The sequence below is a fragment of the Myotis davidii genome, unplaced genomic scaffold, assembly GCF_000327345.1.
Source record: "Myotis davidii unplaced genomic scaffold, ASM32734v1 scaffold68, whole genome shotgun sequence".
NCBI lineage: Eukaryota > Metazoa > Chordata > Mammalia > Chiroptera > Vespertilionidae > Myotis > Myotis davidii.
In genome coordinates, this window is record NW_006300376.1 from 418,257 (window position 1) to 431,945 (window position 13,689).

The 13,689-nt window shown below is 40.7% G+C and overlaps 1 protein-coding gene and 1 pseudogene across 7 annotated transcripts in view; one reads left to right on the forward strand and one right to left on the reverse strand.

The window, feature by feature from the left end:
- ZBTB24 (zinc finger and BTB domain containing 24) overlaps positions 1 to 10,992 on the forward strand; it is a 20,034-nt gene extending 9,042 nt beyond the window's left edge. For 3 of the 7 annotated variants that reach the window (XM_015572754.1, XM_015572756.1, XM_015572757.1), the window contains exon 5: positions 8,892 to 10,992. In XM_015572754.1, the coding sequence (XP_015428240.1) occupies positions 8,892 to 9,612 (721 nt within the window). In that variant the 3' untranslated portion in view covers positions 9,613 to 10,992. Of the gene's footprint in view, positions 1 to 7,582; positions 7,667 to 8,891 lie in introns of those variants that run through there. The other 4 variants (XM_006777190.2, XM_006777191.2, XM_015572758.1 and 1 more) reach the window with 3 other exon arrangements.
- Positions 1,897 to 5,650, reverse strand: LOC102773972 (annotated as a pseudogene).
- Positions 10,993 to 13,689: the final 2,697 nt, after the last annotated feature.

Genomic DNA, 13,689 nt, shown 5'->3' on the forward strand with positions numbered 1-13,689 from the left:
TTGTGAAGTAACCATCACTGAGCCAACAGTGCTATATGTACTTCATGACCCAGATTACTGAACACTGTTCATAATCCTACAGAAGCAGTTTACAAACACAGGAAAGCCAAACTAAGAACTATTTAGATGAATACACCATAAAATTTTGTCCATTTCAAGATTAGACGATCTAAAATTCATTATTTTTTTTTTACTTGGCTCATCATATAATAGATCTGATTTTATAGTGTTTTATTAAAGTTAACATGGGTTTGATACAGTAAACTTCAAGGATACAGCAGTCTAAACAATATGCAATTATAGACTAGTGGCCCAGTGCACAATATTCTGGCACTCAGCAGGGGCTCTCAGCCTGGCCTGTGCTCTCTCGCAGTCCAGGAGCCCTTGGGGGGATGTCCAACTGCCACGGAGGTGGGGAAGGATCCCACCACTTCCGCTGCACTTGCCAGCTGTGAGCCCAGCTCCTGCATTGAGCATCTGCCCCCTGGTGGTCAGTGCGCATCATAGCAACCAGTCGTTCTGTCGATTTGCATATTAGCCTTTTATTATATGGGATTTTTGCATCTGTATTCACCAGAGATATTGGGCTGTAGTTTTCTTTTTTTTTGTGTTATCTTTGCCAGGTTTTGGTATCAGGGTTATATTGGCCTCATAGAATGTGTTAAGAAGTATTGCCTTTTGCATTATCTTTGCCAGATTTTGGTATCAGGGTTATATTGGCCTCATAGAATGTGTTAGGAAGTATTGCCTCTTCCATTTTTTGGAAGAGTTTGACAATGACAGGTTCTAAATCTTCTTTGACCATTTGGTAGAATTCACTGGTGAAGCCATCTGCTCCTGGACTTTTGTTTTTGGGGGAAGATTTTGATGGTTGTTTCAATTACTTACTGCTGATTGGTCTATTCAGATTTTCCAGTTCTTCATGATTCAGTCTAGATAGGTTATATATTTCTTTTCTTGTTTATTTTTTATTGTACATTACTCCTTTATTATACTGATCTGGAAAAAAGATTTAGTAGTTATGTTTCAAAATGCTTACTGGGCCCAAGTGGCAGGGCCACGCAACTGCAACATGATTCAGAACTTAGACACAGTGAAAGACATCCCTGGACATGATCAAGAGACATTTCATTGCCATGAAACAATATAGCAGGGGAGGGATTCTAAAATACCCAGCAGGGTAACTCCTACACCTTACAAGTCAAGGAGCTCATCCCACCTTGGTGTGAAGAATGGCTTATTTTGTGATGACCACATGTGGGAATAGTTCAACCGCCACTAGAAACCCCAGTAGGGTATTTGTTTTGTATTATTTTATATAGATACACTTTTTTTATTAAAAAAAAAAAAGTAAATGCAACATGTAAATATTCAGTATTGATCCCAGTCTTCTAGAGCCAGCTTTCCTGGGGTTAGGGAGGAAATGTTTGTTTGAATCACCAGGCACTCATCTTCCACTGGAATGACTGGAGCCCGCACTCAGTCATCTGACTGCAGAATAGCACAGGACTGCTGGGGGAACACAAATAGGCTCTCTTGCCTCTCCTCATTGGTCACGCTTTAGCATGGCTCCTCCCTACCCCCCTACTCAGGCAGGCCCCTAGTAATAAACAAAGCACTATCCAAAAAGCAGAGTTACTACCTCTGGACGCCCTTAGATAAGAGTCTTCCCTCGGCTTAGACTGAGGACCCGTGCCCCAGAGGTGCTGTTCTGACCAGATTGCCTGAAGGGAGTGAGTGCAAGAGACAGAGTGGCTAAAACAAAATTGGGAGCCACAGTGACCCTCTGCAGCTACAACCTTAGATGCCAGCAGATGTAGTCAGTGTGGCATGTGCCACAGAGAAGTGGGATGGGCAGGGAGGGTGTCCTTGGGAAAGTTGTCTGCCTGCTCACCTTCACTTCCTGGCCTTGCCCTAGGCAGCCACAGCCTCCACGGTTTTATACAGGGTCTCTTCATCTCCCAGGAACTGCGTGGGCTCGATGGGCTTCAAGTTCTTATCCAATTCATAGACGATGGGAAAACCCTTTGGCACGTTCAGCTCCGTGGTAGTCTCTTCAGGAAGACCTCCAGATGTTTGGCAATGCCCTGAAGGCTGTTGCCATGGGCTGCAATCGGTACCCATTTCCCCTCCTCAATCTGGAGAACTATTTCTTCATTCCGGAGGGCAGAGCTCTGGCACTAGTGTCTCAGACTCTCACAGGAGGGTAGCTGATCTTCAGTGAGGTCTGCATACCTGCGATCCTTACTGATGTTGCAGTAGAAGGGGTTGCCGGGCTCCATCGGCAGTGGTGAGATATCATAGGAGCGCCTCCAGATTTTTACCTGGGCCTCGCCGTGCTTGGCAGCAGTTTCTCCTTTATTAAGGGCTGTCAGATCCCCATAGTGCTGCTCATTGAGACGCCAGGGCCTCACTACAGGCTTGTCCAGAGGGTCCGAATTGCTGTCTTCTGCACTGAGGTAAAGCAGAGGTCAAACTCATAGCCGGCATCTTGCAGCGCCTGCCCCCCACACTTTCCCTCTTCGTGCCCTGCTGTGCTCAGGGTGGTGGTGTACCAGCACCGCGAATCCAGGTTGCATGCGCTCTCGCCATGCCAGATCAGCACCAGCTTGTAGGCGGCCGTGGTGGTGGTTCCGAGTACAGTGCAGACTGGCAAGGCTACCTATTTCTAGAAATTTATTCATGTCTTCTAGTTATTGAATTTGGTGGCCTATAGTCTTTCATAATATTCTAGTATGATTCCTTGTATATATCTGTGATGTCTGTGGTGACTTCTCTCTCATTTCTGATTTTGTTTATATGGGTCTTTTCCCTTTTTTCTTAGTCTAGCCAGGGGTTTGTCGATTTTATTAATCTTTTCAAAGAGCCAGCTCTTTGTTTTATTAATTTTTTGTATAGTCTTTTTGTTCTCTATTTCATTTCATTGTGCTCTGATTTTTATTATCCTTTCTTCTGCTGACTTTGGGGTGCTTTTGTTCTTCTTTCTTAGTACTTTAAGATGTGATGTTGGGTTGTTTACTTGGAATTTCGCTTGTTTCTTGAGATTGGCCTGTAATGATATAAATTTCCCTCTTATTACTGCTTTTGCTACATCCCAGAAGTTTTGATATGTTGTATTGTCATTCTCATTTGTCTCTATATATCTTTTGATCTCCTCTTTTATTTATTCTTTCACCCAGTCATTTTTTAGTAGTATGTTGTTTAATCTCCACGTATTTTTGGGTTCCTTTACTTCCTTTTTGCAGTTGATTTCTAATTTCAAGGCATTGTGGTCAGAGAATATGCTTGGTATAATTTCAATCTTCTTGAATTTGTTGATGCTAGTTTTGTGACCCAACATATGGTCTATCCTTGAGAGTGTTCCATGTGTACTGGAAATGAATGTATAATCTAATGTTCTGGGATGCAAGGTTCTGTAATGTCAATTTTGTCCATTTGATCTAGTGTTTCATAAGGTATCATTTATTGATTTCAGAGAGGGAGAGAGAGAGATAGGAGCATCAATGACAAGAGAGAATCGTTGATTGGCTGCCTCCTGCACACCCCCCACTGGGAATTGAGCTTGCAACCCCTGGCATGTGCCCTTGACCGTAATTGAACCCAGAACCCTTCAGTCTGCAGGCCGATGCTCTATCCACTGAGTCAAACCAGTTAGGGCCCAAAATATTTTTTATTGCTTTTCTAGAGCTGTCAATGGAGTATTGAGATCCCCAACTATGATTGTGTTTTGATCTGTTTTTCCCATTCTGTGAGTAGTAGTTTTATATATTTTGGTGATCCCTAGTTGGGTGCAGATATATTAAGAAGTGTTATGTGTGTTTTTTTCTTTTTTAATATATTTTTATTGATTTCAGAGAAAAGGTAGAAGGAGAGAGAAATGGAAACATCAATGATGAGAATCATTGATCGGCTGCCTCCTGCATGTCCCATACTGGGGATTGAGCCTGCAACCCATGTATGTGCCCTGACCAGGAATTGAATCCTGGTTTATAAGTCACGCTCAACCACTGAGGCACGTCGGCTGGGCAAGAAGTGTTATGTTTGCCCTAGCTGGTTTGGCTCAGTGGATAGAGCATCAGCCTGTGGACTGAAGGGTCCCAGGTTCGAATCCGGCCAAGGGCACATGCCTAGGTTGCGGGCTCAATCCCCAGTAGGGGACCTGCTGGAGGCAGCCAATCAGTGATTCTCATCATTGATGTTTCTCTCTTTCTCCCCTTCTCCCTTTCTCTCTGAAATCAATAGAAATATATTTAAAAATTTAAAAAAAAAGAAGTGTTATGTTTGATGTAGTGTTCCCTTTATCATTATAAAGTGTCCATCTTTGTCTCATGTTATCTTGAAATCTACTTGTCAGATATAAGTAGGACTACACCTCCTTTTTTATGGATGTTATTTTCTTGGAGAATCATTTTCCACCCTTTTATTTGAATCTACCTTTGTCTTTATAGCTTAGATGTGTGTCTTGTATGCAGCCTATGGTTGTGTTCTGTTTTTTGGTCCACTGTGCTACTCTGTCTCTTTATTTATGAATTCAGACCATTTACATTTAGGTTTATTATTGATGTATGAGGATTCCTATAGCCATTTTATCTTTTTTTTTCTGGTAGCTCTGTGCCTCCATCCGTTCTTTTCCTTTATGTTTCTGTCTGTTGTTTTTGTTTGGTGGTATTCCACACTTCTTTCCTCTGTTTCCTCTTTTGTTAAGCTATATGACCTGGTTTGGGGATTTTTGTGTATGGTTTCCAGTAGGTTTATAAAAAATGAAGTTGCATATATACTGTAGTTTTTTTCCTTTTGAGTGTTTCTGATCTTCACCTTCCTTTGCCAGTTCACACCTTCCCCCCCTCCTCTTTTATGTTTCTGTTGTCACAAATGATCCCTGTTTATGCTGTAAGTCTTTTGGTGGTATTGCTCGTCGCGCTGTAACCATAATGTTCTTTGTTTCAGGTAGAATAACTCCCTTAAGTATTTCCTGCAATGGAGGTTTTCTGGTGATAAAATTCTCAACTTCTATGTCTAGGGACAACTTTATTTCTCCTTCATATTTAAAGGATAATTTTACAATTTGCAATACCATCTGAAGATAGAAAACACAACACTCAGAGCACATGAACACACGGACAGGTGCGGACAGAGGCCTCGTAGGCTCTGTTTTAAATGTTTAGCCAGGAGACCTGTGATGAGTTAAGTTTATCCACTCAGATAAACTAAAGATTTTTCTTACTAGAAGTTGTGGAGAATACAATCTTAGAGGGCCTATAGGCTAGATTTGGGACCAGGGTGTTTCTATAGTCATTTGTATTAAAAAACAAACAAACAAAAAAAACCCACTTCTTTTTCCTTGTTTTTTTCTTCAGTCTTAGGAATTGAGATAATAAAAATGGGTGGGCTTTGAACTGCTTCTACAGCTGCCTTTCTGGTTTTGCAAAGATTTGTAAGATAAGGATAATTGCTTTCAATTCCCAAAGAGCTGGGTTGTAACTTAAATGACATCATAGGTTAGCTACCCATCCAACTACATCATCTCTGAGTTGCTTTTTCCCTCTGGTTATGTAGTTTTATTTTTAATTATAGTTAATAAATCCTTTCAAATGTCATGTTTCCGCTTGGATAAACAGTAATTATTTCTGACAGTGTTAAAGTATTCCATGGACTCGAGAGGGTGCAAAGGTTATTACCTTCCCAAGTCATTCCCTGTGATAGCCTGCATGTCACAGGGAGGCAGAAAACCAAGCCCAGCTCTTAGGACAGAGGTAATAAATAGTTATCCCTGGGAGAAAGGATCAGTGGCCATTTGGCCTGGATTTGGGAAAGAAGGAAGGGACGATGTGAAATGATCTCTCACTGCGCTCAGGTAATCTGTTTACAAAAACTTTCTTTTTCATTGAATTTATTTGGGTGACATTAGGTTAATAAACTTATATAGGTTTTAGGTGTACATTCTATAACACATCATCTGTATATTGTATTGTGTGTTTGCCACCCTTCAAAAACTTTTGGGGATCCTCCTTGGGTTTAGGAAATTCTGTAATTATTGTCCTCAGATTGGCCTTAGACCAAGGAGTGAAAGATATCCAAGGATAGTCACCTGTAAGTACCATCAGACTTACAGACCTTTATTTTAGGTTCCTCTTATATCTTTAATTTTTATTAGCCTATTAAAAATCTCCTACAGCAAATGTGTTAATGAAGCTTTTTCAAAATTTGTGAAGCCTTCTGGTGGCTCTTGCATACAATGAAAAATACTGTATCTTATTCTATGTATTTGATTTGGAAGCCCTTGCTTAAGTGCACTTTTTAAAATGATCTAACCTAATTGAAGCATTCCTCATAATTGCTATTGTAATTTTAGGTTTAATTTATTTGAGGGTTAGCAGCAGTTTGATTGGCTATAAATGTTCTGAACTCCTTCAGTCCCACCTTTGACACTTCCTGACAAGTTTCACATTCCAGATGTTGGATTGGTAGATGGCACCATATCTCATTAAACCTGTCTCAGTCGTGCCTAGAGGGTATCACAGTCTGTCACTGTAGGTGCAGTATACAAACTAATGCTGAATAAACACTGCCGAAGCTTTACTGATTCTTGTGAGTCTTAGTCACCATCCTGTGAAATTCATTCACTCAGCGAGGATTTCTGGAATAGTGTGCCAGGCCTGATGCTAAGAGTGACTCAGCCTATAAATTATCCTACGTAAGAATGGGGTGGGGGCGGGGCTAGATAACAAATAACATGACAGCATTGTGGGAAAACTGACTGGGGAAGTGGACTAGGAGTGTTGGGCTGAGACAGTGCTTTCAGTGGTGAGGAGGCCTCCTAGTAAAGTGACACTTGAGCAGAGACTTGGGGTGAGTGGCTCATGCTGGGAGACCCGTTGGGGAGACCTGCCAGGGCCAGGGGATGTGAATTCAGGGACTTTCCAGGACCCCCGAGAGGATGAGTCAGCGAGCAAAGGGAGAGTGCTGGATGAAGTTAGGGAGGCTTCGGGTGAGAAGTGGAGGTGGTCGAACAGATCTGATTCCTTGTAGGCCCAGGGCTTTGGCTTCTGTCTGGATGGGCACCATTAGAGAGTTTGCACAGGATTGTGAAATGATCTGACTGTTAAGACTGGGCAGCAGGGACAGAAGGGGGGAGGGGGGAGAGACCCATGATGAGGCTGCTGCACAGAGATGCCAGTGGCCTGGACCAGAGGTGGCAGTAGATATGGTGAGGAGCGGTCAGATTCTAGATATATTTAGAAAGCAGATGTAAATGTAAACAATACGAAAGTCACCCTAGTGACAGGTGTCCTTATGAAGGTCAAGAGGGCTGCTTAACCAAGCAGTAAGGCATGAGAGTCTAAGTTATCCAAGGGTGTTTCCCACCAATAGTCGCTTACCTCCTTGTTTCAGTTTTTAAGCTTAAGGGAAAGAACCATACCTACACTTTCTCTGCATCCTCCTGCCACCCAGCACATAGTAGGTGCTTATTGAGGATTCAAGTGGTTTTGCCTTTGTTCTTTTTTACATTGTGAAACTATGGGGTGATGTTTGCCTTTGTTTTACATTGAATGTATATTTCTAAATGCTTTTCCTTTTGTAGGTGAGAGGCCATTTACGTGTGAAATCTGTGGCAAATCTTTCACAGCAAAGAGTTCTCTTCAGACCCACATCAGAATCCATCGGTAAAGTTATGCAGATATGTCTCTTGTGTAGAGTCCTCATTCAACCCTGGCATTCAGTAGGATGACATTCATTACCGTATTTGCCAGCGTATAAGACGACTGGGCGTATAAGAATTTTCTGTGTAGTTTCCAATTTTAAAAAATCTTTTCTTACATACTCGCCGTATAAGACTACCCCCAAAACTGATGTTGGCCAGCAAAAGTTTGCACTATTAATTTCATTTCATGAATTTTGGTTTGGTCTGGGGGCAGGTCCAAAGCTTAAATCTTCAATCAAAATAAATATTGAATTTAATGTTTTCTGAGTGAGTGTTTTTGTTCACAAGACGTACTTCTAAATTTGATTTCATATGGATGCCTAAATTTGATGGTGAATGAAGATTTCCAGCTTCAAGAGGCCACTATGGCACGGGGCAAGCACTATGGGCAGTCTATCTGAAGTGTACCTGGCGTATAAGACGATCCCCCACTTGGAGGCATATTTTTCTGGGCCAAAAAATCGTCTTATACGCCGGCAAATACGGTACATATATAATTCTTTTCACCAAATTATTACTCTGGTAGAATTTTCTGTGTAGTTTATAATTTTTAAAAATCTTTTCAATAAATTCCTCACTTAGGCAAAATCAGGAAAACTGATGTTGGCCAGCAAAAGTTTGCACTATTAATTTCATTTCTTGAATTTTGGTTTGGTCTGGGGGCAGGTCCAAAGCTTAAATCTTCAATCAAAATAAATATTGAATTTAATGTTTTCTGAGTGAGTGTTTTTGTTCACAAGACGTACTTCTAAATTTGATTTCATATGTCTTCTAACAGCTTCACAACTAGGGGCTACTCATTTTAATGTTGAAATTAGTTGTATATATTTACTTGGCCATCAGAGAAAATGGCTGTGAGAACTAAAACAAAGCAAAAAGGAACTAAATGTGTAATATATAAATATTTACTTATCTAAAATAAATACTATGTAATCATAAACTTTTATTACATCTAGTCCAACCCCATCCACCCCCCTTCCTCAGACACCACCCCCACCTTTTTTAATAAGATTAGAAACTGAAGCCCATGGAAGTTGTGAGTTGCTCCACGTCCTTAAGTGAGTAGGAGACCCCATGACTTATGACTCCCAGTCTGGTTTCCTCTATTCTTGACTGCTTCTTCCTCAATAATCAGGAAGTAATACATAGATCTTTCTGCCTTTAATATAAAACATGTGTTTCCTTATAGAGGAGAGAAGCCGTACTCCTGTGGCATATGTGGCAAATCCTTCTCTGACTCCAGCGCCAAGAGGAGACACTGCATTCTGCACACGGGCAAAAAGCCTTTCTCCTGCCCTGAGTGTAACTTACAGTTTGCTCGTTTAGACAACCTGAAGGCTCACTTGAAAATCCATAGCAAAGAGAAACATGTAGCGGATGCCAGCAGCATTTCCAGCAATAATAATACTGAAGAGGTCAGGAATATTCTTCAGCTGCAGCCGTATCAACTCTCTACCTCCGGAGAGCAAGAAATACAGCTTCTTGTAACCGATTCTGTACATAACATCAATTTCATGCCTGGTCCCAGCCAAGGAATCAGCATCGTCACTGCAGACAGTTCCCAGAGCATGACTGCAGACCAGGCTGCTAATCTCACGCTGCTCACACAGCAGCCAGAACAATTACAGAATTTAATTCTTTCAGCTCAACAGGAGCAAACGGAACACATCCAGAACCTCAGTGTGATTGAAAGCCAGATGGAACCCTCGCAGAGCGAGCCAGTGCACGTAATCACACTTTCCAAGGAAACCCTGGAGCATCTGCACGCCCACCAAGAGCAAACAGGGGAGCTCCATTTAGCAAGTGCTGCACATCCGGCTCCGCACCTGCAGCTGACGCAGGAGTCTGCTCCGCCACCACCCAGCCCCCACGTGCCACAGCCCACACCGCTGAGCCAGGAGCAGAGCTGACCTAGAAACACGTTTGACTGCTCTGCTGCTCTCTTCTCCCTATGCCAGCTATACCTGGATTGTGGGCTTGACGTCAGGCTTCCTGAAATGCTTACAGGCCCTTGCAGAGATGTAGCCAGCTGTTAGCTATAATGCTTTCCACCCAGGCAGCAAGATGTGTGTATCATGTCCTATATATAGTACTGATAGAGATTTAGCATTTTACTATTGACGAGTGGTTTTCATTTCATCTACTACATCTCATTAAGACTTGGGTAATTTTTCTTTGGGATATCAATTTAGACTTTTCTGTAAGTACTAAAAGCTCACAGCCATAGGTTCTTGTCTTGCTGACCTTTCCAGTTACATTATTTTTTTAGGGCAAGGAAGTCATATGTTGAATTAGGTAGAATGGCTGGTTCCACTTCCTTATTTCTCATAGGCAACACTATTGCCTCTACAAGACAAGTCGAACTCCCAGACCTGCAAAGATACTTGATCTTCATAATGAAGTTAAAGCTTTCTTAATTGTCCTGGAATAATTTTATTCGACATAATTTGTGTTAAATATACTGAATTGTAATTGACCTCTGAAGATGTTGACCTGTGTATTATGTCTGATAAATTTCTGGATAGGAACTTATAAGCTATTTTTATTGCAAAGTAGGTTAAATTCCATAAAATGGGCACATTATTTTTAAAAATAAATATTTCTTATCTTAAAATCATTGAGCCTCAGAGAATTAGTAGCCAACATATATCTGTAATTATTATATGACTTTAGATAATAGTCAAAAGATTAAATTATGCTTGGGTTAGATTTTCCCAATCCAGCATATTTTATTGACTACTTGGACTGCTTTCTCTCAAGTAAGTTAGTAGTGAATTTTTGAGAAACGAAGTGGGCACTGGTATATTTAAGTTAATGCTGGTGGAGAGTAGGGGTGATTTACCCTAAAATTAACAGGATCATCACATCACCTGTTTTCTTATTTTAGACACCTTTGATTTCCACCTGAATCAAATTAAGTTTGGAGGTTAAAGTAATACAGAATTGCTCAGGTTTGAGAGGAGGTGAAAGCATTTTTCAAACATATTTGCCAAAATATGTGTTATTATATATAATTGACAAAATGATTTATATGTATCAACCAAAGTATCTTAAAGTTCGATGACTGTATCCAAAGTAAATGTTAAATCAGACCTGACTAGAGCAGAAGTATTTTTGCAAATATAGTTATGCCTTAAATATTATTTCAGGTTCTCACCTTAGTTATTTAAACTGTTTACTTAAACCTTATTCTTAAAATGCAAAGCCTTTCCCAGCTGTTCAAAGCCTACTGGCCCACGTTTTCTCCAGGATATAAATAGTATTCAAGTAAATGAATTTTTAACTACTCACTCTCGGTAGCTGGGTAATTATTCAGGAAATATGGTGAAGTCACATTTAACTAGCTATATGACAGTCTACCTCTACGCTATGAGAAATTTAATGTGAACCACATACGTAATTTTAAATTTCTAGTAGCCATAATTAAAACAAAAAGAGGGGAAATCAAGTTTAATAAAATAGTTTATTTAATCCAACATTTGCCAAATAGTATCATTTCAACATGTAATCAAAATAAAAATGGATTAATAAGATTTTATATCCTTTCTTGTGTATTAAGTCTTCAAATCTAGTGTGTATAGTATACTTCCTGACACTCATTTTGGATGCTAATGTTCATTGGACATGCTTGATCTATATTTAGAGTTCATGCATTGTACAGTTAAGACTATATATTCAAGTAGTTGTGGACAATTTTTTCAGTAACTGAAATGAGTATCGGTTTTTTAAATATAGTAAAATTAATTAAAATGCAAACCTAGTTCCATGGTCACACTCGCCATGTGTGGCTAGTAGCTCTGTCTTGTACAGCACAGGCCAATCTGTTTCTAACTTGAGAGCCAGTCTCAGCCATAGAAATATCTTCAGGAAGAGTTCTGGGTTGTTTGACCGTCTGTGAAAGGGGAGTGAGAAAATGATAGCTTTATTTATCTAGCCTTGCCTCAGCATCCCAAATATATATTCTGCCCCTTTGAATGAAATTCTGAATTTTTTTTTTAATCCTCACCTAAGGATATGTTTTTATTTTTGTTATTGATTTTAGAGAGAGGGGAAGGGAATGAGAGTGAGAGAGAAACATTGATGTATGAGAGAAACATCAGCCAATTGTCTTCCATATTGCACCCTAAGCAGAGATTGAACCTGCAGCCTTTTGGTGGAAGGGACAATGCTCCAATCAATGAGCCTCCCTGCCAGGGTGAAATCAGTATTTTAAAGTTCAATGACTGTATCCCACGGAAATATCGTGTACTTAAAAACATTGCTATTGTATATATGAGAGATTTATGAGTGTTCCACAACTCATTTTTACTAAAACGTGCAATTTTTTAAATTGACTTAACAAGTACAGAAATACAAATTGTACTTCTTAGGAAATCTATATACAGTGGGGCCTTGACTTATGAGTTTAATTCCTTCCGAGACCGAGCTCGTTAAGGAGCTCGTTAACTCAAATTACTTTATCAACTCAATGCAAAAAATCGACCAAGAGACAGCTGGTATCTCAAAAAACTCGTTAGTCGGGACATTCATAAGTCAAGGCCCCACTGTATATAAAAGCCTAAGCAACCGTTATGACTGGTCGACCAGTCACTATGATACACACTGACCACCAGGGGGCATACGCTCAATGCAGGAGCTGCCCCCTGGTGGTCAGTGTGCTCCCACAGCCAACCTCCCATGGCCAGCCAACCTCCCCCCGCCTGGCAAACCTCCCGTGGTCCCTCACCCCATTTGGCAGCCAGCAGACCCCGGCTGGCCTGGCTCTGATCAGGACTGGGCAAGATGGCCCTGATAGGCCCTGATTGCTGGCGAGGCCTAGGGACCCCACCTGTGTATGAGTTTTGTGCACCAGGCCTCTAGTAGTAGAATGTTTTGCTTTTGGACTACTGAAAAGACGTTTTCACTTAAAAAAGTGAATCTGGTTTTCTCAGTAGTAGGCTATCCTTGGAAAGACTTGAGCTCTTACCATCAAAATAAGTTATTCTTATGCTTGCCAGTGTTTCTCCAAACACCTCCTTATACCTCTCCTCTGTATTTTCTGCAGTTGGTTCTTGAAAGTTTTGTGAGCAACCAGTTAAATAATGCTGAGGAATATGAGACTCATTCTAGATGCTTACATTTAGATTTTCATAAATTGGAGTAATAATTTCTGTCAGGTATGCAAGCCAGGAGCAAAACCAGCTGCATTAAGTCTAACTCTTGTCTTAGTGCTTCTCAAATTTCTTCCATGTCACAGTGCACAAAAAGTAGGCTTTGGACATTACCCTGCGGTTAGAGGACTCGAGTCACCCCTTGCCATGACTGGCATATTAGCTTGTTAGAGCAACATAACAAATACTACAGACTGGGTGACTTTAAAAAGCGGAAATTTATTTCTCATAATTCTGGAGGCCAAAAGTTCAAGATGAAGGTGTGGGCAGAATTGGCTTCTTCTGAGGCCATCCATTCCTCCCTCTTCACATGGTCTTCTCTGTGTGTGTCTTAAACTTATAAGGGTACCAGTCATGTTGGATTAAGGCCCACCCTAGTGACCACATTTTAACTAAGTTACTTTTTTTAAAGACCCTGACTCCAGATAGTCACATTCTAAGATACTGGGGGTTAGGACATCATTGAATTTATGGGGGACACAATTCAGGCCATAGCCACTGGCATTTGGAATGTGTTGGGAAGCAGTGTCTGGGACACACCTGTAACCCATTAGAAGCACATCTTATTTTACTTATATTTCATGACACTCCTGTGAAATAAGTAATATTATGACTGTTTTACAGATGAGAACACTGAATCCCAAACAGATGAAGTGCTCAGGGCCGGGAGACCCCACTACGCTGCCTCCACCCAAGAGCAGCTATCACCAGTCTGAAATGTTCAGCTGGATTTCTCTTTACATAGGATTTGCTTAATGGAATAGAACCTTTTAAACTAAAACTTAGGGGTTTTGTCTGAAGTGTTAGCATATAATCATAAACTTCTTACATGATACA